At 37.6% G+C, this 23,518-nt stretch overlaps 1 protein-coding gene across 1 annotated transcript; it reads left to right on the top strand.

The window, feature by feature from the left end:
• The first annotated feature begins 1,408 nt into the window (after positions 1-1,408).
• LOC112554479 (early endosome antigen 1-like) lies at positions 1,409-22,901 on the top strand. Its single transcript, XM_025222260.1, is given in 29 exon segments — positions 1,409-2,214; positions 7,094-7,267; positions 7,595-7,841; positions 8,562-8,619; positions 8,622-8,644; positions 9,026-9,123; positions 9,339-9,483; positions 9,748-9,873; positions 10,293-10,418; positions 10,910-11,077; positions 11,358-11,471; positions 11,813-11,980; positions 12,143-12,214; positions 12,932-12,997; positions 13,670-13,831; positions 14,107-14,186; positions 14,448-14,544; positions 15,208-15,293; positions 15,534-15,597; positions 15,829-15,874; positions 15,877-15,962; positions 16,155-16,213; positions 16,493-16,590; positions 17,095-17,263; positions 18,026-18,160; positions 19,201-19,345; positions 19,666-19,779; positions 21,651-21,670; positions 22,858-22,901. Coding segments are annotated over 26 exon segments (2,796 nt in total). The 5' UTR covers positions 1,409-2,214; positions 7,094-7,127; the 3' UTR covers positions 19,684-19,779; positions 21,651-21,670; positions 22,858-22,901.
• The last annotated feature ends 617 nt before the right edge of the window (positions 22,902-23,518 follow it).

Genomic DNA, 23,518 nt, shown 5'->3' with positions numbered 1-23,518 from the left:
CACTGATGTCCCTATTACATAATGTCATTACAGTCCAACATAAAGATTTGAGATAGCTACATCTCCAATCTTTACTAAGATTCTGGTTTACAGCTAATCATGAAATATATTTTGTTCAGCAAGACATGTCCGTTCTGGGGGCTAGTCTACACCTGGTACATGTTTAGTATGGTAAACATTTTTAATACTGTTTGGAAATGAGATAGAATTATCATGTTATTGAACCATCACCATATCATTACATGTTTTAGACAGAGGTTTAAACACTCAGATTTTCTTGAAAAAGTAAGTTTGTTTTAAAAAGATTTAGGTGTAGTTTTGTTTAGCTACAAAATTCGCATCTTCATTAATTGTAACCTAAAACACAAGACAAGCATATAGCCTTCATAAAATAAATGAAAGTGTATGAAAAGGTTACAATTCTGTTTTAAGGGGGATTTACACAAGAATATTATCACACCTAAATGCTGAGAAGTAAAAAGGAAAACAATACCAAAACCTGTGCCATATTTTAATAGTTGTATGTCATATTACTCTAGACATTACATGAAATATACAAACAAATCTGAGGCATTGCACACCGAACATGGAAAATTATAGCAGAAAATTCTTCAGAAGACCTCTTGAACAATAAATATATACCGTTTATAAATTAAATGTCAAAGGAACACAAAAGACGCAGGCAGTTGAAGGCATTCAATTTTGATGTTAAAAATTGTATAATATAAAAGATTTCCTTGTCCGAGACATAAATCAACAACTTTGAACCATTTGTACCTGCAAAAAATGCAGAACAAAGAATTGTGTCATTTTGCTGGTGTTGGGTGTGTGTGAAATTTCAGCATGTGAGCCGACTGTCCAAGATATGTAAAATGTTTTACAGAAATCCACACAGATCCTGATAATTTGACTACCTATGGACTGGCTCTTAAAAATAGCTTAGATGTTTTGGCGGACGCTTATCATCAACCAAAATAGCGCTTTCTGTTGTGATAAGAATTTTTTTTCTTTTACTTTACAATATCGCGAAATGGGCAGGTCAAACCAATTGGGGGGCAGTTGGGTGGGAAGTGTATATGCCTATCGGGAAGACGAGTGGAAATTTTTTTAAAATCCAATCCTTTCAACGCAGGAATCACTGCACCCATCCAGCTTCGGGCGACCTTGAGGGGAGGCAGTGAGCACACGTCATCATGAAGTGCGGGTTCTCCGAGGTCATTCCAATCAAGCGCATGTTTGAACCCTTCATGGACTAAATAAGGGCGCTGCAACGGTGGAAAAAGAGAAGAAGGGTATTCGATGATCTTGGGCTTGAGATTGTGTCAGTGTGTGTGGCTGGGTGGGTATACGCGTGCATGCGTATATGTATAGTTGTATCGTGTGTGTGCATTTGTAAACATGTGTACCTACGTGGATGATTATATGAGACAAACATGCTTCAATTCTATGCCGTAGCAAATTACCACAGTATCATTGTAAACCGTCAGGTATCAATTCCTTTGTATTAATCAACTGATCAACTGCGGCAACTGATCACAGACGCTGCTTTTAGTCACGGTGTGCCGTCACGACTTGCAACATGCATTGACTATAATGCATATCTCACATAAGCAACATCATAGCAGCAGTCCGTCTATTAGATGGTTAGCACAGAAGCTGTCAGCCACAATTACATGTGCTAACTGGATTCCCAGCGAGCGCAGAGTACAACGCACCCAACACAATTAACACTGATCCCGCCAGTCTTCGACAAGCCAGGTCACGCTGGGCCTGGCTGGTGGTGATTAGTCGGGTGGCACAGGTTAGGGACGTGTAAGGCGCCTTTATAGGGGCTGACCTATTTCTGTCTACTTCTGGGTCTCGGGGTGCACTCCGCACCTGGCCGCTCTCTTACTTTCGAAAAGTCACTTATCCCCGTGTTTTCACTACCAGCACAACCAATTTGTGGATCGCCTTGTAATGGGGGAGGATACGTCACACTGTACATGTTTGGACATTTGCATCCGATAATGATGTTTTTTGACACATTAATGAACTCTGTCAGTGACAGTATGTGACCATGCCATCTCACTTTTCACAGTCTGAAACAGGCGGCAGGATCGGGTATTAACTCGCCTGCTGCATTGTCCTTTTCTCAGTGTTTACCAGGGCGGAACACCCGCTGTTCATTTCGATGGTCTTGCAGACTTTGCACCGAACTGCCTGCTGTCTCAGGTGAGAGTGTCATTTCTTTTCTTCTTCTCCTCTCCACTTTCTATTTCACCGAAAGGAGCAGACTTTGATATTGTTTTACACTGATCTTTTCATTTTCCGGCAGAATATAAGGAAAATTTAGAGTTGAGTATTCTAAAACATTGTAATATCCTTTTCCCATTTCCAGTTAATGTCGTTGGCATATGCATATTCAAGCAATGATTTCACTACCAGCAGAACCAATTTCAGATATCTCCAGATGTGAGGATTAGGTTATATGGTCGTCAAAAACAATGCGTTCACCTACCCGTTTGCTATAGCCTTAAAACCAAGCGTCGTGAAGGTTCCCATGTTATTAGTGGAATTCGCTTGCCCATAGCAGCTAAACCAGCTTTCCAAGATTTGTTGAAATGGAGTTAGTTTTGCACCTTTTGCTTTTAGGGAAGGTTATGAGCGTTGAAATTTGGATATGACTGCAACCGAAAATTAGGTCCCAGACTTTATAAACAATGAAGCAGACATCGTTTGCGAAAGCAGTCCGAATGTGGCGATGACTTATTGTATGTTAGGAATAAATCTTAGAATCAACCTTTAAAGCAAGGGTTACCAAGAATTATGTAATTATTATTGGAAGATTTGTTCATAAGCACACTACTGATGGGGATATGTTATTTGCAAGTCTGTGGCTTCTCCGTGAGTACAGTTTGTGATACTGTGGTCATGCTTTTAACATGACTAATTTTTATACTGGGAAAGCTTTCTTCCAGACAAGGGAGCAGAGCGTGGAATAGTTGAGGCGTGTTATTAGGATTATATTATAATGGACTGCAGGTGGCTGCTTACAAATGACAGGGCACACGCTGGTGGCAGAGGGTGTTCTGGTTCGTGTGCTAACGTGAAAGATATACGTACTGAACTTCTAATATTTTCCTTCAAAAATTGTTCGTAGGGGGTAGTACTATCAGATGTCGAAATTATTGTTCATGTAAAATGATTAAGTTAAGGTTAAAGTAAGGTCAGCGCCAGGGGTCTTCCCGGTCACAAGGTCGCATCAGTCAGAAGGTAACGTCATATGAAAACATAAAAAAAACCTCCAACATCGGATTTAGTGACGAGGATCTGTGTAAACTTGTGATAGAAATATAATTTAAGATACTGCAGTATATTACGTTCACATCTTTGTAATAATAAATACCACCACTGAATTTTCTTCAACAAAAATATTTTGGTTAATAATAATAATGACGATTTATATAGCGCTTTTCCAATGATTTGCTCAGAGCGCTTTACAGAAATTATAAACAGGCTGAATCACCCACAACCATGTATCATACTCGCATATATCACTCTCAGTTCTACAACAGATACCCGCTTATAAATTACAGACACAGGTTATGCACGCTCATGGTCAGGACAGGGTCACAGTGAAGTCACTGTTCTAAAAAGATGTCTTAAGTTTGGATTTAAAGGTGGTAAGAGAATCAGTGACGAAGGATGACGGGTAACCTGATGCAAGTTGATGGGGTTTGGTAGGAGAAAGACCTCTGTCCATACGTCTTTGTCTTAGCTAGTGGGACTCAAAGAAGCTTGGTGTCAACAGATGGGCGAAGAAGTCGTGCGCGGGCGTGTAGATGGGATTGAGTTCGGAGAGGTACCGAGGACCAGTGTCAAAAACGGCGGAGTAAGCCATTGACAAACAGTGAAGAGAGCGAATGATGGGTGAGATATATTCACATCAAGATGGTCGCTTTAGCTTCATTATTCTGGATCCTTGGAAGTCTGTCAAGAAGATAATTGGGAATGCCAGCCAAAAGAGAATTACAATAGTTCATCCTCAAGCACAAAGACAGATTATAAATTTAGTTGCATCAGTGGTGAGATAATGATCGACCTTTTGATAATTATATATATAGATGCATGCAAACGATTTGCAGCATCTGACAAATGTTTAAAACCATTGTTCACTTTGTAAATAGTCTTCGGAGACTATAACAGCAAAAGAGACAGAGGAAAAAAAGGGAAAACAGTGGGAGAGTTCAGAGAGTATGTTAATTATTCTAACTTGGTAAAAATCAATATAAGCCAAACTAAATGAATGTACGGTATTACTATAGGTTCCCTGTACGAGATCCGGAGCAACCTCCTCAGACACTTGTTCTCGAATGCTTATGTTCTTCCCGAATTCGCAAGCAGAGTCCACCTCTTGGATTTACGAGGGACTTAGTCCGGCACTGTCTTCTCTGAGAAGGTACTGGCCATTGTACTCTGTCTTCAATGACTGAAATCTTGTGTTGACCTGTTTTGGGGAGGGTCTATGTAGTTGCTGTGCATTTTGGCTGTCACCTAGCTGTTTTCACATAATTGTAGCCGGTCGACACCCACAAAGTACCCGAGTATACAATAGTTGATTATTGCCGTCTTTATCTGCTCTTTCACTTGTTTTTGTTTGTTTGTTTTGTGGTTCTCGTCTTTGGGTCTGTTTCGCCGTTAGTGTCTCCTGCTTTTTTACGCCTTAATTGTCTGTTTTCTGTTGTTTTTTTTTTTTTAACTGCGCGATGTCGTTTCCAACAGTAGACCAGTTTTACCACTAATGGTCTCTTCAGCCTATTCATTATACAGTGGAACCTCGGTTAGCGAACGCCTCGGATAGCGAATTTTTCGGTTAACGAACAAAAATTTCGCTAAAAATTTGTCTCGGATAGCGAACAAAATTTCGGATAACGAACAAAAATTTCGTTAAAAATTTGTCTCCGATAGCGAACAAAATTTCTGATAACGAACAGCCACGTGAACCACACGTGACCGACCAGCATGTAATCATTCGCGCTCGAGACAGTTACGATCAGTCGTTCCTTACCTGTGCGCATCCTTCTTATTTAGTGATTGTTGTGCTTTATTTTAATAAGATAATCCTCATCATGGCTCCAAAGAAGATTAAGAGCAATTAATAGTAGTGAGGTAATGACAAGACGCGGCCAACAAATGAATTGAAAAAGGAATGATTTCAAAGTATGAAGGTGGCATGCGTCTGTCGGATATGTGATGTCGTCTTACCGAGAGTTTTACAAAAAAGGCAGAAGAAGCAGATGGACAAGTTTTTTTCTTCAACCTCAAACTACAGAAAAGGGAAGTCTCCCCGATTTTATATGTCACGTGTGCTCATGGAGAGGGGATTCAAAGCAGCTGTTCAACCACGCCGTCAAAACGGCAGTTTTCTGTTTAAATGCTTTCGTTAATGTTTTTATGTTTATTTAACTCCATTTATATTGCATTATAACTGTCTCATTAAAACAAATACCTATATATATATAGCCTGTAACTTTCAAATAGCGAGTCAACAGGGCTGGGAACCAATTAAATCTATTTCCTTTATTTCTTATGGAAAAAATTGTTTCGGATAACGAACATTTCGGTTAACGAACAGCTTTCCAGAACGGATTAAGTTCGTTAACCGAGGTTCCACTGTATATTGTTGAACTCAGCCTTCTTGTCTGAGGGTATGGTATTAGTTGTCTCTATTTCTCTGTAATTAAATCTTTTTTTATAGTTCTGATCTACAGACCAATGTGATTTTCGCATTTCTTTGTCTTGTGCCTCGATCGTTGCTACATTTTTGACTTTATGTGATATATGCTGACTTGCGTAGACACGATGTCCACCGCACGTACGTTCGGAGGTGTGCTTATTTTCCTCTTTCTCTACTGATTTTTCCCCCAACTTATTCTTGATGATTAATAATATTTCTCGGGTTCAGAATTAACGGCCTTGTACCCCTAGCAGTTATTATTATGTATGTGGTGTTTTATGTAAAGCGCTTTTGGAGCCCGCCTTAAAAGTGAGGAAAGGACACGGTTTTTTTTTCTTGGTTACTGGAATTGTCACTCTTGTCACACATTCTCGCAAGACATGTCACGGTACGCAAAATAGTACTTTCAAAGTTTTTGTTTATTGTGGGGAAGTGGGACTGGTGGTACTGCGATGGGTAAGATGAACTTAGTGTGCTACTCATAACTGTATAGTGTGCAAACATGTCTGACCACCCTTACCTCAAACCCACATCGCAGCGCATCTTGATTGTTCCATGGTTGAACACTAAGCATGTCTGTAGCACGCGCACGCGTGTGCACAATAATATTCATTATTGTCTGCCAGCGCTATAGATACGATTTAGCTTGTAAACTCTATCCAGCGATTAAAAATATGAATGTACGATATTCTCGAGCCATCATCTATTTGAAGCGATTGAGTTATCCGCTCATGCAGTTGTTGGCATGACAGTTAAATGCATTGAACCCTCTATAATTTTTATTACCAGTTTGATAAAGCGTGAACGATGACAGTATATGGCGCAATTTGCAGAGCTGATCAAGTTGCAGAATCAAGAAGCAGCTTTCACTCAACTTACGGCAGTCGTGGGTTGTCTTATTTTTCTCTTAGGCGGACGCTGTGCGCGCGTGTTTATGGCGGGCAGCATAAGATAATTTGATCACTGCTTCGGATCACCTTTTATTTGTTTAGTGGGGGATATGCACCACGACCATTTTCCGACATCTCTGTTCAGTAATAGATGAACCAAAAACTTACCTAGACTAAAAAATATTTTTATGAATGAGTGTCGTCATTTGCCTTCCATTCCACTAAATGATCTTGTAGCAATATTTGATGCTTGGTATGAACGGAAAATGTTATCTAGCCATAGATTTGGGAGTAGATTGAAATGATTAGAAATGATTGACTTGATGTGATAGGATTATTTAAAGTGGTTCCATTAGCAGGGATTTCATAAAAGTGTGATAAAAGTGGAGGAAACTAAAGTAATTCAAGCATTATTTACAATATTGTATAGCACAACATATACTGTTTAACTCGTATATACATATGTTGCTCATTCATTTTGCAGGTAAAAGGAGAAAGCAACTGCTGATTTACTGCCCATGAGAAATGAATCTGTGACTATGTATGCAGACTTGTATGATCCAGACAACGGCTCCCTTGCTGAAAGTAGCTTGTGTGGACCTCTTAGAGCGTCTCATGATCTGGTGACCATGTTTCCTGACAATGACAGCGGATTTGGGTGAGTTTCATTCACAGAGTAGTAAAAGTTCATAGATTTCAAAGGCTTATGACACTACAGCAATATTTTAGGGATAAAAAAATGTGAATATTTAGGTAATAAGTAATCAAACACTTATATTTGAATAAGCCCCTTTAAACCAATTTAGTAATTTGAGGTCAATTTGGATGATCTGAAATTTAATTGGAGTCACATGAATTGAGGACTTGAAGTATTTTCCTTCCCGTTAAGCACTTTCATATGGGTTTAAATGTTCATCTGTAAATTTTATAGGACCACTTAAGGAAGAGAATGCTTTTCTTAAACATATCTTTTGGTTGGTTGCAGCTCATACAAAGCTAAAAGCTGCCTTCTTACATCAGAAGACTTTTCTCCACCACCATCACGATTAACCCGCTCAAACTCACTAACACGATTGAACAGTAGGTATGCCCATGACACATCAGAAAATACATTTTTCATGTCTGAAAACCATGATAGGACAGTTCACAGCCTCCAGAATGCTCTTGAAGACAGTGAAACTAGGAGAAATGTTCTCATGGATAAACTGAAGGAGGCTCAGGCCACTCTTCAGGTATGTTCTGCCATAATAGAATCTACATTATTTCATGGTCTGTTGCATCTTTTATTGATCTTGAATCATGCTCTGTGCCTTTTATGGTAATGGGTAGTTTTCCTTGAGTATATTTTGCTTGGAGGATAGTAAGTGACCATGAAAGAATCGTTTGAGAAGTATTGGTTGTGCAAGCTATATGTAATAGTATGTGTGTGTGGGAGGGGGCACAGTTGTATACAAGCAGGACATTAATACTGACCAGTGGATATATATATATACAAGTAGATTGATGGTACAAAAATCATTAGTGGGAACTGCTAGAACAAGGCTTTGTAAAGCTGATCCTAACTCACCTTCTGGTATCACTATCAACACAAATAGGAAGTGCAGACAGTGCAAGGTTTCCTGTTGATGGCTGTGAAAAATCTCAAATTTTTGTGGTATTTTGTGTTTTGGCTTCTTGACCAGGGGAAAGTGGAAGTTGATGACTTTTGCTGCCTTTATAAATATCAAATAAATAAACTATACAAAAAACTAGAAAAGTATCTATAAAACAATAAGTTGACATGAAGAATCTTGCTATTGTCCTTAAATGTTGTGTCAGCTTTCAAAGGGCTCACCAAAACTTCAAGCTTACCACTTTGAGAAGGGCACTAAGCATTGGTTGGCAAATTGTCATTTATGTATGATTGTGGTTCTTACATAAAGGTATCCATTGATAGCCTTTCTTTCTTGCAGCTGCAGAATGAGAGGCTAACTAAAATAGAAAATGCTGCCAGTGATAACAATGCTATGGTGGAGATCTGAAATTTAAGGAGAGGGTATGAAATAGCAGTACCTTGGCCTTTGATGCTTTTCTGTCTTTATAAAAGTACTAAAGCATTCTGTATATTTGATAAGGCACTGCATCTTTTAAAAAAAATTTGTCATAAAGCATTTGTTTTTGCTTATCTGGATAGAAAAAGTAGTAATCAAGATCTCACTTGAAATTATTATTTCAGTTGTACTGTTCATTTCTGTTACCATGCAGTGTAACATCAGACGGAAAAGACTGCTGGTTAACACCATTATAGAATTTAGCTAATTTGTAATTTGCATTCTTCTTGTTTTTAGTTGCAATTTGTGCACATATATGTGTATAAGTGTGCACTCATGAACCTGTGTATATGTATGTGAGGATATGTGCATTGCATTCGTTGCAGGAGTACAGGCTTAAAATTACACAGCTGCAGCGTGCGGAAGAGGAAAAGCAAGCACTACAGCAGGAAAATGTGCGGCTCAGACAGGAAATGCAAGCCAGGTGAAAATTTCTTTTGTAGTTGTGCTTTGTTATACTGTCAGATATTTTCTCCAGATGGAGTATTTTAATATCTCTGTTTTTGTATTGAATTTAAATTATTATGACTGCATTGAATAAGTTTTTTTTTACTCTCACATTATAATATTTTATAGCAGTCTGTCTGCTCTTTTTCTTGTTTAACTTTCTTTCTTAACTTTGGAGCATTTTGTGAACAGAATTGATATAATGGACTGGCAGTTGAATTCCCTGAAGTCACAGCATCACAATGTGGAACATGAGAACAGTCATCGTGGCTCACTTCTTGATCATACCACTCAGACTTTGTCACTTCTTGAACAGGAAAATACAAAATTTCAGAAGGTAGGATACTGTGAGTTGAACTTTACTTCTCTACTTTTCTCAATCTTTTAAACAGAACTCTGTGAAAATACAAAAAAGATAGTTTCTCTTGAAAAACTGGCGATGCACATGGGAGAAAATCAAACATAAGTTTCTTTTTGTCAGGGGAAGTTCTGAAATGGGCAGGGTCATAAGTGCTTTGGTCACTTTATTTTGTCTTTAGTGTAGGTGCACAAATATAAATCTTTTGCCTGCGTGGCTACATAATTATACCCTTGTAAATAGGAATGTGACAGGCTACGTGATGAACTGAGAGTAGTGCGTGAGGCATGTGAGCTGTCAAAGAACCGTGCCCAGGCACTTGAGGCTGAGAGCAAGTCATATCGTTTGGAGGCTGACAAACTACGCCAGGTCTGTGTCTGGAGACCTTCTCTGTGCTGTTAAAAAAAAGACTGACAGATTTTTTTCATGATATGTGTTAATCACTATTTTCTTTTTATTCTAAGTCAACTAAGATATTTTTTTTTTGAGCCTTTAAATTGTTATTCAGGAAAAGCTAAAAATTATTATCTCTTTGTTGCACCATTCTTATTTTTATGTATGACTAGTTGGAAGCCAGATTGATACACTTAGTAAGAAGCACTGTAATTTTCCCATTTTTATCCTCATTGATCAAGTGTCCACATGTGTTGTTAATCAAAGAGATAGACTGTTCGATACAATTCACTATATTAATGAAAACTGCTACTTCATATAGCATGCATATATACTATGCCAGGATTTCCTGTTCATTTTCTTTACCTGATGTTTAGCTCATTTAAAATGTTAAGGAAAATGTCAGTCTCACTGGTCGAATTCAAGAAATGGCTGGACAGATGACTGAACTGAGAAACCTTCTGCAAGCTGTAAAGGATGACAACGAGCAACTCTCATCATCCTGGAAGTTAGCTAGTGAGGTTAGTTATGATCCCCAGAATGTTGTACAAGTTTACAGATATGTACACTGATAAAAGGAATAACAGCTAGTGCCGACACTTAAAAGGATAAAAAATTAAGTCAATCTGTTGGTATCAATCATATTTGTTGGATTTACAGTTTAACATAATTAGTGATTCACATCCTTGTGACAGTCCCTGAAAATAGATGAGTTACATTTGGTAGCAGACAAATGATATGTCATAGGCTATAGTGTTAAATAGATGATTAAAATAAGATAATATGACACAGAATTTTTGAGACAGTAATTAATGTCTGTTGAAGATTGGACTATGGTATGAACAGGATGAAAAAGTAGATTCTTTCCATATTTGCTAAATTGGCCAAAAAGAGAACAAAGCATTAACTTAGGTAATACATTTTAACTTCATACTGTGGTCCCTAAAAACAAAAAGCCAACTAGCAAACTATAAAGTTATCTGCACATGTTTTGTGGACACTTTTTGCTCAGGATAAACATCGAGTTTCAAGAAGAGCAGAGGACTATCAGGAAACTATTGCAGACTTAAAGTCACGACTGACAGCAGTAACAAGTGATAAAGATCGACTGTTTCATGATCGCTTGGATCTAAACCGACGTCTACAGCAGTTGATGTTAGAGAAGGAACAACTGCTGAAGGTGAGGGCTTTTTCAGAAATTTTTTGTGATTCTTGCATTGATCAGTCTCCCAAGTGACTATAAATATCTGAAGAACAAAATCAATTAGGCAGCAATGCTTGATTACTTTGAGGTCTCAGATAATGTCAAACTTTATTGTCTAACATATATAGATGTAGGTGTTGATTATGGACATCAGTTTTTGAGCTATTTATATTTCATTATCTTTTTGATGAGGAGGTTTTCTTGAATCTGATAGTGTGATTCATGCTGGCTGTCATGCTTTCTGACATGTATTTAGACCAAGATGTGCCTGGAAGAACAGCTCTCAGAGCAGAAATACATGCCAAAGCTCATTCCAAGGCTGTTTGAAAAAAAGACGTCGGAGAGGAACTTTCTGCTGTTAAAAAGGTTGGCATATATTGATCAGGAAACTTGTCATGCATCAAAAAAAGAACATTAACATAAGCATTTCAACAAGGTTCTTTTAGACTGTAATATACAATCTACAGCTAAAAACAATTATCAGATTTGATGTTGAAATATGATCAGCATGGTTGTAGTTTTTTTGTTTGATGTCTCAAGAGAAAATATGCTTTCAAACAAAAGTTGAGGAAGGGGTGGATAGTTGTGATGAATAGTCATGTTTGTAAACAAAGAGGGCAAGTCACTCATGAAACATTTGCTTTGTTTGTCCTTTTTGTATAAACTTGGAGATGTGGTGATCTTTTTCTGTTTTCTTTTTTGACACTTCAGGTAAGCGAGGATCTGTCATCTGAACTTGCAACTGTTAGGGCATTTTATGAACGTGCTCTGGAGCAACTGAGTACTTCTGAGAACAACAAGAGGCTGCAGCAGCAACATCTAGACCTGGCTCAGCAGGAAGCACGACGACTTCAACAAGAAGTTGACAGACTTTCACAAGTAAGCGACTCAGACAGTTTGTAAATTTTATGCAGAGATGGTAGAAACGTTTTTGGAAAAACTAATCTTCTTGATGTCATCTTGCTATAGGAAAATTTCATCAACACTACTGATCTTAATAAATTGTTAAGGCATGTTTGTTTATTTTCTTGCTTGTGAAAGATGCTGGGAGATCGTCACTCTGTCGATCAGCAAGAAAGGCAGCATCTTGAAGACACACTTTTAAAGACGCGGGTGAGTGGTTTGCCAAGAGTAACTAAATTTCATTTAAAGGCGGCAGCATGTTGTGCCCCCTGTCTGTGAGAAAAATATTTATTTCCTCTTTTAAAGGCTGTTTTTCATTCACAGGCTTGGTCACATTCTTGATTCCTTCCTTGACCTAAAAAACATGAATACATTATATATTTCATAGAGTCTGTTACTGATTTTTTTCTTTAAAATTTCATAGCATTTTGCATATTTTATCAAATTTCTCAAATCCGATTATGATCTGACAGATTTCAATAGCCACCCTAAAAAAGAATTTTTCATAAACATAATCTTGAAGCATTGTGCTGTGTAATATGTCTGTAAGAATCTACAATATGTGATGGTTAACTGTTTATTGAAGTTCCTGATTTAAAAATATACGATGTCCTCTTCCCACCCTGGTGTTGATTTAACCATGTATCTTCTTTGGCTTGAGGTTACCGTCATTCATTATAGTGGCTTTACATTACTATTCATGCCTGTGTTACCATCATAATAGACAAGGTGTCTGTCCCTCTATCTAGACTGGTGTTTTCTGTGGATTCTTGTCAGCTTTCTTCACAAGATAGGGCAGGGGGCTGTAAATCGTTTAGATTTCATGGGCTTTTTTCTCTTTCTCACCCTTTTATAGGACACATTTATGGAGTCTTAAAACTGTCATAATGACAGTGTAACAGTTATAAGCATAACTGTATGTTGCAGAGTGAACTCAAAGATGCACGGTATGAAAATGATCAACTGAGCAACAGAATACATGAGCTGGAAACAGTGAGTACCTTTACTGTAAAAATAATTGATTCCTGCATATGCAAGGGTGGTCTGATGGCACATCAGTTAGCGCCTGTCACCAGTACAGTGAGGGTTGCCTGTCACGGGTTCAACTTTCATCTCAGGCACGCTTTTCTTTCTCTGCATGTGGCATCTGTTTACAAGGCTGGCTGCCTTGGCATGATACAGCCTTAGTTGCTGGCTTGGCATAAAACACCGATTTCCCCCCTCCCCCTTCTCCTTTCCTATTTTATGAGCTTAAAATAAATACACCCATCCTTCCTTTGATTTGGCTAATTACCTGTCTGTCTCTCAACCAGTGGTTAGTTTGGATAGTTGCATGATTCTCATTTAATTAAAACAAGTGCTCTGAAGCTAGTTTCTTGTCACCAGCAGTGAATATATCATTCTGCTTAATGCACATTCATATGTTGTATACTTTAAGGATCCTTTAGTATGTCACAGGGTTATAAAGCAAATGACAAGAAATATCAAAATTATTACTCTTGGTGCTATTCCATTTGTTCCCTGTTCAGCATGGTGATCAAAGCATATCAGGTACAGGGTTATTCAATATGAAATATAAATTGTGTATTTAAGCTTATCTCCATGTAAAATAAACAGGAGAGTTTCTAAAATAATGTCTTTTTGTGATTGTGTGATGTCCTGTAGAAACTGCAGAAAGCTAATGAAGGCATACGTGGAGGCCTAGACCACTGGCAGGAAGAACTGGAATCGTGGAAGATGACATGCGATAGGCTGACATCATCAGTTTCTCGAAAAGAGAATGATCTTAAAATGCTGGCTGACAGATGCCATGGTCTTGAAGAACAGGTCTGCTTGTAGCATCTAAAGTTTTATTGGTCAAAGAGCATTATAGTTTTCTGGAATGTCAGTCATTAAAAAAAATACATATATATGTATATATAGACACACATTTTTAGTGTCTTGGCAAGATTATTTAGGCTTAATATCCAGGGCAGAAGCAAGACTTTGCAAGATAAAGAGCATGTATATTAGAGAGGAACTTATATTATTGTAATTGGTGGGTGTAATACTTAGTAAGACATAGAATGTACAGCTGATGATCCTTGGCCATTGTGTATCAGTTGTCTAGAGTACAGGAAGAGCTGAGACAATCAAGAGAAAAATGTGAGATGGTGTCTGACGCAACAGAGGAAGTCAAAAGGTGAGTATAGTTTTCTTTTTAGAAAACAGCAGTGCTATGATACCATTAAATGCTACACTTTTTAGGGTTTAAGGTTTTCTTACCTTAGTTTTTCTGTTCAGTTAAAATAAATGTATAATTACATGTGATTTTGACATGGGTTTATAGGAATCAGCATGCTGAGAGGTCTAGCAGAGTATGCACCATCTCAAGATGTTAGTATTATATGTGCTTCCTTGAGATGTTAGTATTATTTGTGTGTCTTGTGTCTTCTTCTGGTAGGCTGAAAGAGGAGAAACGCCGCTTGTTGCAGGAGAAGGCAGAGAATGAGCAGATGCTACAGTTACTGGAGACACAGCGAGATGTTCTATCCAAAAATGTAAATAGGTTTTCTGTAAATGCACACATACTGAAGTAAACATTTCCTGTGATGCTCACTGCTGCACAAAATATACACATATGGAGGTCACACACACACATTGATATATGTGCTAGTGTGTGCACGTGCAGATGCATGCAGACAAGGCTAATGCTGTCATTTGTGCACATGTATAATGAGTGCTTTCAACGGATTGACTGCACCTAATCTCCTCTCCAACTTCAGGTTCACTTCACACGTGAGTTTCTCAGTTCGTGTGTTACAGGAAAGCCTATCATCTGAGGGTGCATTTGCAGTGACCATCGGGGAAGAAGGGGGTGGAGGAGGACTTGGGGAGGGGCGTAGGTGGATGGGGAAGGGGCTGGTTAGGACAGATCCCTAGGATGGATGGCCTTGCTCCCCCTCTTACCCATTGTGTGCCATATAATTGATGATATGATTCCGCACAGACAAGGAGTGAAGCCATTATATTACCCTGTGATTGACCATATGATTTTGCACAGACAGTGAACCCATTATATATGTCAATCACAATATTTCCCTTAATCACGCATGGCTTCTAAGTATCTGCTAACAAGAGAAAAGTTATCTGCTGCACTACACACAAAAGCCTAATGTACGTGTGTTACTTAGATGCTTGTGTGTTTGCATACGTGTCTATAGACGGAGACCAGTCTGAATCAAATGCAGGAAGTGGAACACCTGAGTGGAATAGTTGACCAACTGCGCAATGAAAATGAACTTTCAAGGTACATTCTTTCACTTTAAAATGTTATTTTTAAACATTTCAATATTTAAAAATTCAAATATAAACAAGAATGAGTGAAAGATATAGCTACATAAGTTTGAACTTATAGTGTTCAGTAACAAGGGGTATTCAAAATTGCATAAGCAGTTGTTGATTTTAGAAGTGCTAGAACTGTTTATAGTCTTGTAACTCAGAGGTTTCTTTCCAAATACTGTTAATTCTTTCAACTTGGTACATGTAGGCAGAGAATAACAGAACTGGAAAAAGTACGAGACAATCTGATCACCCAAAAAGAGGAATTACTGGTGAGTTCTTTACATAATTAGTAAAATAATGCTCATGTTAGAATGCCATGAAAAGAAGTTACAATAATGTGAAAAAGTTTTATTTGATTTGAGTCCTGCACTGATGACTTGATATTTATCCAGAAAACAAAAGAAATGGAGCCAAGGAAAATGTTAGAAAACAAGAAGTAAAGAAGCAAAGAATATGCTGTGTATGTATATTATACTGGCTGTAATGCCTCTTATGTTAAGGCCAGCAGTGAACTTATTTATAAGACACACGAGATGGAGGATTTGAGAAGAAAATGGAGGAGCTTCGAAGTGCCAATAGACAGCTTCGTGACATCAACGAGAATATGTCAGACAAACTGCAGGTCCTTGAACAAGTGAGTATAAATTTTCCGGCAAAGAAAGGACTAAATCATTCACAAAGTACTACAGATTAATTGATGATTTACTTTTGAAGGTTTAGTTTAAAAGCTGAATATACTTTTGTACTATTCAATACATATATAATCACTTTGGCAATATTGCTGTGAGGAATATTTCATGGCCTTTCGTTAATGTTCTTTGAACAGGAGAATCTCCGACTTAAGCGTGCCATAGGTGAAGGCCCAACCAAAGAGGGACCAAAAAGGTAGGACTGGATGATGTTCAGAGGGTGGGCTGCATTAGGTATCATTGTTGTTGTCATCTTTATTCTTTTCCCTGTCATTGTCATCATTGGACATATTCTTTATTATCTCTTTAAATTGCCAGCAGTCCTGAATGTTTTATATTTTATATTATTTATGCTGTCAGTGCATTAAGAATACACTGCATTCTGATGCAATCTATAGTTTGTTGATACAGTAATTGAAAGTAAGCTGTTGTTACAACCCTTGCAGAATATGTGATTTTTTTTTAATTAAAACAGCTTGCAGGAAGAAAACAGGCAACTGAAAGGAGAAGTGACAAACCTAAAATGGGAAAAGCAAAAGCTGATAGAAGAAGCCAATGCAAAACAATCAACAGGTAGGAAATAAACCAGCACCACACACTCTCACTCTAATGTAACACCACAGTTTTGAATTTCTGTACTTATTCAGTGGAAGTCTGGTGAAACCCAAGCTTATAGCCTCTCACAAAGTCAAAAGCTGAAGGGTTAACATCGGGAACTATAGCAAGAAGAGAATAACGCCATAATTCTTAATATCAACAGTATGCTTACCATAATTTTGTTGCAGAGTTACTTTATTGTTTATTTCTCTTTTTTTTCACAGAAATTGTCAGCCACTGCACTTGTAGCTCAGAGTCAATAAACTGAAAACACTGAAGACCACAAAGCTTGAGATTTTTGGGTATTCATCTATAGGAGAGTTTGCATTATCTTTCTCTTCCTTATTCACATTGACAGTGCAACCATAAAGCTCCTTCCCAAAAGTCTTCTTCAAGGAGTTAATGCAAACAGTTTATCTTTCAGCAGTCCATTCCATATATTGCCCTTGATTCAGATGACAAGCTTGTGTCCTTCACAGAAGATTCAAAAACTTCAGCGGGAAAGGGATGCCATGCAGAAACAGGTGCAGCTAATTAATGGACAACTAAACCTGGTTGAAGGCAGCAAACGCAGGACAGAGGAAGCACAGCAGCGAATGCAGGAAGAGTTGAAGAAAGTACAGGCTGAGCTGAAAGCCAGCCAAAATGAGTGAGATGGTTTGACTGAAAATTACATTTATATAGATTTATTTTGATGGTACAGGTTTCAAGTTTTCTCTGAATGTTGTCACATATTTATGGATTTATTCAAGCTTGAAATTGTGAATCTAACTGTAACTCTGGATGGGTTTAAAATTGAATAATATGCTATTGTTGTTCAAAAAGAAGTGAAATTATCATGGCAATATCAGGTGAAGTGATATTGGATATGGTCTAAAAAGCAAAACATAAACTGAGATACACGTTTGTGTACACAAATAGAGTAGGTAAGAGAAATCAACAGCAATGGTCTTGGAATGAGCAGTCTGTAATGTGACCCATCTTTGATGCAAACATTTGATAAATAGCATAGTCTGTGTTATAAGTGTGTGTGTGTGTGTGTGCGCGCATGCTGAGTCATGCAATATTTGATTGACAAATGTTCATAGTGATGTAAGTTTATGCTAACTAAAGCACTGTCTCTCTCAGTGTGTTTTATACACAGCACTATTTTCACTTTGATGTGCCATATATATATATCTTGTATTATGTAATTGCATGCTAAATGTAATTTATTAACTAGAATATGAAATGTTAGTGTATCCTGATATTTGAGAGATAGGCTTGCAGTTAGGACAGGTGCAGATGGCTGGAAGACATATTGTCTAGTACTATGAAGGTAATTCAAGATAAAGAATTTCAGGTCTATGTAAACAGTTGAAGGTTAATGTGTCTCAGATATATTTTAAATGAAGGTTAATGTTTTTGGTAGGTGTGCAGAGGCACAGCGTATGTCTAGGCAAGTCAAAATATTGAGTGAACAACTGCAGCAGGCCAAGGCAAAGCAGGAAAACCAGGAAAAACTCATCCACACTATGAAGAAGGTTTTTATGATCTTCTTAGTGATGTGTGTGTGTGAGAGAATCGAGAGGAAAGAAACATAATGGCAATGACAATCCTTTAGGGTGTAAGGATATATATATATGTGTGTGACCCCCCACGAGGAAATGAGTCTTAAGTCGAGTGGAACAGTTTTGTGCTAGAGACCCCAAAAGGTGATAGGGGTAAGTTTTGTGCAGTTTGACTTTTCTTTAAAAATGGATTCCTTGGTTATTAAACTATCAGGAAAATACACTGTTGTGTTAAAATAAAATTAGAAATTGACTTAAAATACGTTTTAATCGAGGTACCGATTTCAGACAAAATTCAAACGCTGTTTCGATCCTGTTTCCCAGTCATAACCCCATTGTGTTATACCTTGCCGGAAGGCACGGAGTCTGTATGTTTAACTTCTTTAAAGAACGATTCAAATATTAACCAATCAAAAGATTTGGCTACAAACGTTTAGGAGTAAACAAATCTGGTTGGCCATCTCGACGCTATAATCTTTGAACCCGCCACTATACTTTCACACTTCAAACATTTATAACTCACTCAATTTTAGGTCCAGAACAACAACTTTTGTATCAAAAGAAAGTTCAGAACCTGTACTTTTTGAAAATATGCAATTTGACAAATCTCAGATTTCCAATTTAAGACTGATCATTTCATTGTGGAGGGTCACATATATATAAATCTTACCTATAAATAGATTAATAAGTGGAATAATAATAAATAGTGATATATAAATCATACCTGTAATTGCCCTAGCAGATTACTAAAATTTTATTGTATTGTAGAATAAGTAGAATTTTTTTGACATTTAGTTCTTGCCCTAAAAAGTGAAGGAAAGGTAGGAAAAAAATGAACAAAATAATGAAACATTTTTCACTTAAAAACACTGCCCAGCTTTAAGATCCCAGAGACCAAGAGTAGACATCATGGATAAAACTCGTAACACTAATAGTGTGTATAAAAACATAGGCATGTTTAATACTTGGATATAAAAAATATTTAAATTTTCCATTTGAGTTAAGCTTTAATTACAATGTCTTCTTTTTGATGCAGGAGTCAATGGAAAGACACTGAAGCAGAGCTACAAGAGATGAGAGGAGAAATAAGGAAACTGAAAGGCGAGATTGCGAGGAAGGATGCGTCAATTGGAGGCTCTGGAGTCTCAATTATACACAGCTTGCAATACAGCAGAAGCCAAGTCAGTGTATCTGTTTATATCATTATGGGGAAAGCAGGCTCTATCATGCCTGTATCTCTGATTGGTCAGCTGCACTTTTTTGGTCCAGAGTGGATTGAGAGGGTAGCCTGAGAATTGGGTCCCATGCCCTCTGTGTTTGTGTATGCATGTGTGTGGGTGTTTATCTGAGCATCATGTGTGAGAGAGAATGTATCTCCTATTTGTATTGGCTAATTTTATGTTATTCACAGATATGCAGACTGCATGAGACTACTTGATTAAATAAAGTGCAAAATATCCAGCAAAATAAGCAATTACCATGATACTATTCCTTAAAACAGAGAGCAAGCAGTCAATGACCTCAAGAAACTAGTCTCTGAACTGGAGCAGCAGAATTCATTGTACACTTCAGGAAGTCAGGCCTTTAAGTCCTCTTCACCTCTTTCACTTACCATGTAAGTATGTTTGATGGGAAAGTTCTTTCTTTTTTGACTGTACCAATAGGAGATAAAGGGTTACACTAATTCTTTAACCATTGAAAAGTTACACTAACTCTTTAACCATTGAAAAGTTGTATCCCCTCACAGTGAGCTAGCACATGCCTGGTGTGCAGGGCACTCCACTAGTCAGGTGAGCAACTGCCCTTTAACAGCGTAAAAGGCCAAACAACGACGAAGATACCAGATTTGTTATGGTTACTGTGGTGTTCAGTAGCCTCTGCTTGTACCACGTGCAATGCTCACTTTATGCTGATAACTTGTGCTGTGTCAAATGACTCAAGACCTTTGTCACCTGTGCTATAGTTTTTCATGTTACAGAGAATTCTGCATTTTTCGTTGGAATTTATGTCTCACTAGGCTTCTTTTCCTTGAGGAAAATACAGAGGATCCTTGTCTTGTATGGAAAGCCTTTGGGTTTCTCTTGGCTATTCCACCAACCTGTTTGTAAAGTGCATTTTATCCGATGCCATCAGAGACCAGAAGATGTACAGACTATGAACTTTGGACCACCACCGCACCAGCTCTTCCCGTGGTAGGGGCTCACTTACTACATCAGCAGTGGATTTCTATTGGTGTTTTCTCCAACAACCACCACAGACCTTCTCATTAATGTGGATGCTTTCTCCAGATGTCCTGCAGAAGCTCTGGCTCTACTCAAGGTGATAAAGCACTATTGCCCAAAGGAGGGGTTCAAGAAGTAACTCATCCAGAATCCCTGGGATTCTATGCTCGTCTCTTTCTGGTACCCAAGCCAGGTGGAAAATGGCGGCACTTTTGCTGTCTTGCCTTCCATTGTAACATTGCTTTTTGGGACTTTTGTCCGCAGTCAGCTGATGTGTTTTTTTGGTTTTTTTCCTTTTGTGAGAGACCCTTTTTTTCCACACACACACTGCTTCTCTAGCACTGATGTGGTCATTTCCTACCTTCTGAGGTGGTTGTTTATTCCCTCTGCTTGACCTTTATTCTCATATAGTCATGACATCTGGTACAGTCAAAGAAGAAATGCAGTTTTGAGCATAAATTCTCTTTCTTTGAGACTTACCAAATGACATGACGTCAATGCTCCCCCGACCTCCTTAGGTAGAAGTGTTAGTCCAAAAAAAAGTGGTGTCTTGGTCTTGGCGTTTGGTCTTTTGTGCTATTAGAGGGCAGTTGCTCACCTGACTCGTGGAGAGCTCTGCACACCAGGCAAGTGCTAGTTCGCTTTCAGGGGAGAACTTTTTTGATGGTTAAAGAATTAGCATGACCCTTCATCTCCTATGGTCATGCTATCTGGTAAATCTGGAAGAAAGAGAATTTACTCTCAAAATTTTACATTTTCCTTACAAGGGATTAATTGATTTTTAGTGGAATATGAAGTAGTTTATAGAGTGAAAGATTTTGTCCAAAAGGTAGAAAAAAAAACGTGTTTAGTGGTAATTAAAATTTCTTTTTTTGAGTAGTACCAGATAACAAGACAATGGGGAGAGCATCCTCTGGCTACCTCATATCCACGTAGTCATATGTCATCTGGTACAGTACAAAGGAGAAATGTAGAAACTTTCTAAATCTGTTCTATACAACAAAGCTATGAAAATAATATACAGGTTCACAATTTTGTAGCATCACAATTTTTCAAATTAATTTGCATTTTAGCCTTCTTTATTACTCATTCCTTTTTGTCATGATAATTGCAAAGCTCAATAACTGTCTAAGAAGATTATCTCTTGTCTTCTTCATGCTGTTATGTTTCTGTTGTGCATTAGTGCATGCATACATGCACAGATTCATGTGCACAAAAAATACGTTGAGTTTAATTAAATTTACCTTTTTTTTTTCTTTTCCAGTGGTCCAAAAGCAGGGGAAAGTAAGTATAAAATGTATTTGTGCTATAATATTTTTCATATTTTGAATACATTTTCAATTTATTGGTTGAATGCTTGTATAACAAGAGAGCTAGTGTAGATATGTATGTATAGTAGTAAAATACTAGGACTTTGAAAGAGGAGAAAAATCACGGGGGAGAAGACCTTCAGTGACCACCCTTGTGACCATGCCGGCAGGTATCGCATCCAGATAGTTCTATCCTGAGATGATGGCTAAAGCCAGTATATGTTATCTTATGATTCATGATGCATCAATCAAAACAAGTGTTTTTCTTATGTGTCAAAGAGCTGCTGTTGTGTATTTTCACTTAAACAGTTGGAATTCTAGTTTACAATATTTCACTCCAAAGTTCAAGAAGAATATTAGTCTGCAGCACTTTCAAAACATCTGAGTACAGTGAAACTGCTTTCATTGCTTGTTTTTGTGTGCATTTGTTAAGTTGAGGAAAAGTAAACAAGTTGGAATGCAAAACAATTATCCCCCATATTTGCATGACAGCAAAAGGAAAGGTGTATTGCTTTATTTGCTTTGCTGGAAAAAAGAGCAACCAGGGAAGACCTGAAGCAAAACACTCACTTATCGCCCCTGAAGGAGGATTGCAAGGTCTTGGGTTCAGGTCTTGTCTTGAGGCCCATCTAGTTCTCTCTGGATTACACCTATATGTTGGAGGTGTTGGATTCTTGGGGTGCTCCAGTTTCCTCTAATTTCAGTATCATTCCATACTATTCTTAAACTACCTTTATTTGTTATTCATTTCTTTTTTCTGCGCAATAAGCATTCTTCGGAATGGATACCTGCACTTTACAAATCGACATCATCATCATCATCATCATCACTATCAAATCACCACACAAGGGAAAAATTATTTCATATTAAACAAACCAACCATTATGGCATGAGGCGAGGGAATTGGTGTTTTATGCTGAGCCAGCAACTAAGGCTACATCATGGCAAGGCAGCCAGCCCTGTAAACAGATGCCACAGGTATATGGCATGGCATGGCATAATAGAAATGTTTTATATTAAACAAACCAACCATATTATGGCAATAGATGTACAACAAATCACTTCAGAAATCAATAAATTCTAGTCATAAACACTATATGTGACAGAAAAAAATCATCCGTTGATGGACTTCACATTTGTAAATGTTATGGACATGTGCAGAGTCCCTGAAGGAGGAGCTGGAAGAAGCTGTTAGAATCAAGCAGGTAGGCTGAATTCAATTTAAACATTTGTAAGATATATAATAGAACATGGTTTATAACTGACAGAAAATTGCAGCACCAAATGTCTGGCCAAAGAGTCCAATAAATCAAGGTCATTATACAGCCACATATTTATTTGTTGTGGTGTTGCGGGCATAAAATGATGGAGGATTTGAGGTTAGGTGATAAAATATGTTCATGTCCTGAGTGGAAACATGTTCGCATTGAACCCAAATTACTGAAAAATATTTTGACTGAGAGTTGATGCCTATTTTGATAAACAATTATTTTCAAATATAAAAATATATTCCAGATAGAGAATTCTCATGAAGCATTCTGCAATTTAAAAACTGGTTTCAGTGCAGCTGCAAATAGAATGCTAACTTCAAGAAGTTTAAATAATGAAATGACAAAATGCACATTACCTGCTTCTTGATGAATATTTTTTTTTAATTGTCTATCATATTTATTCTTTTAAATGTCTTTCTTTTTTTTCTTTGATATGTGAGAAATGAAGGGCAGAAAATGTAACACATAATAAGTCCATGATCTCTAAAACGTATTAAAAGTTAATGTCAAAATGGGTTCTGAGAGCTAATTATTTACTGCTTCTTGACATA

Source organism: Pomacea canaliculata, linkage group LG13 (genome assembly GCF_003073045.1).
Source record: "Pomacea canaliculata isolate SZHN2017 linkage group LG13, ASM307304v1, whole genome shotgun sequence".
NCBI lineage: Eukaryota > Metazoa > Mollusca > Gastropoda > Architaenioglossa > Ampullariidae > Pomacea > Pomacea canaliculata.
This window is presented reverse-complemented; position numbering and strand designations above follow the sequence as displayed.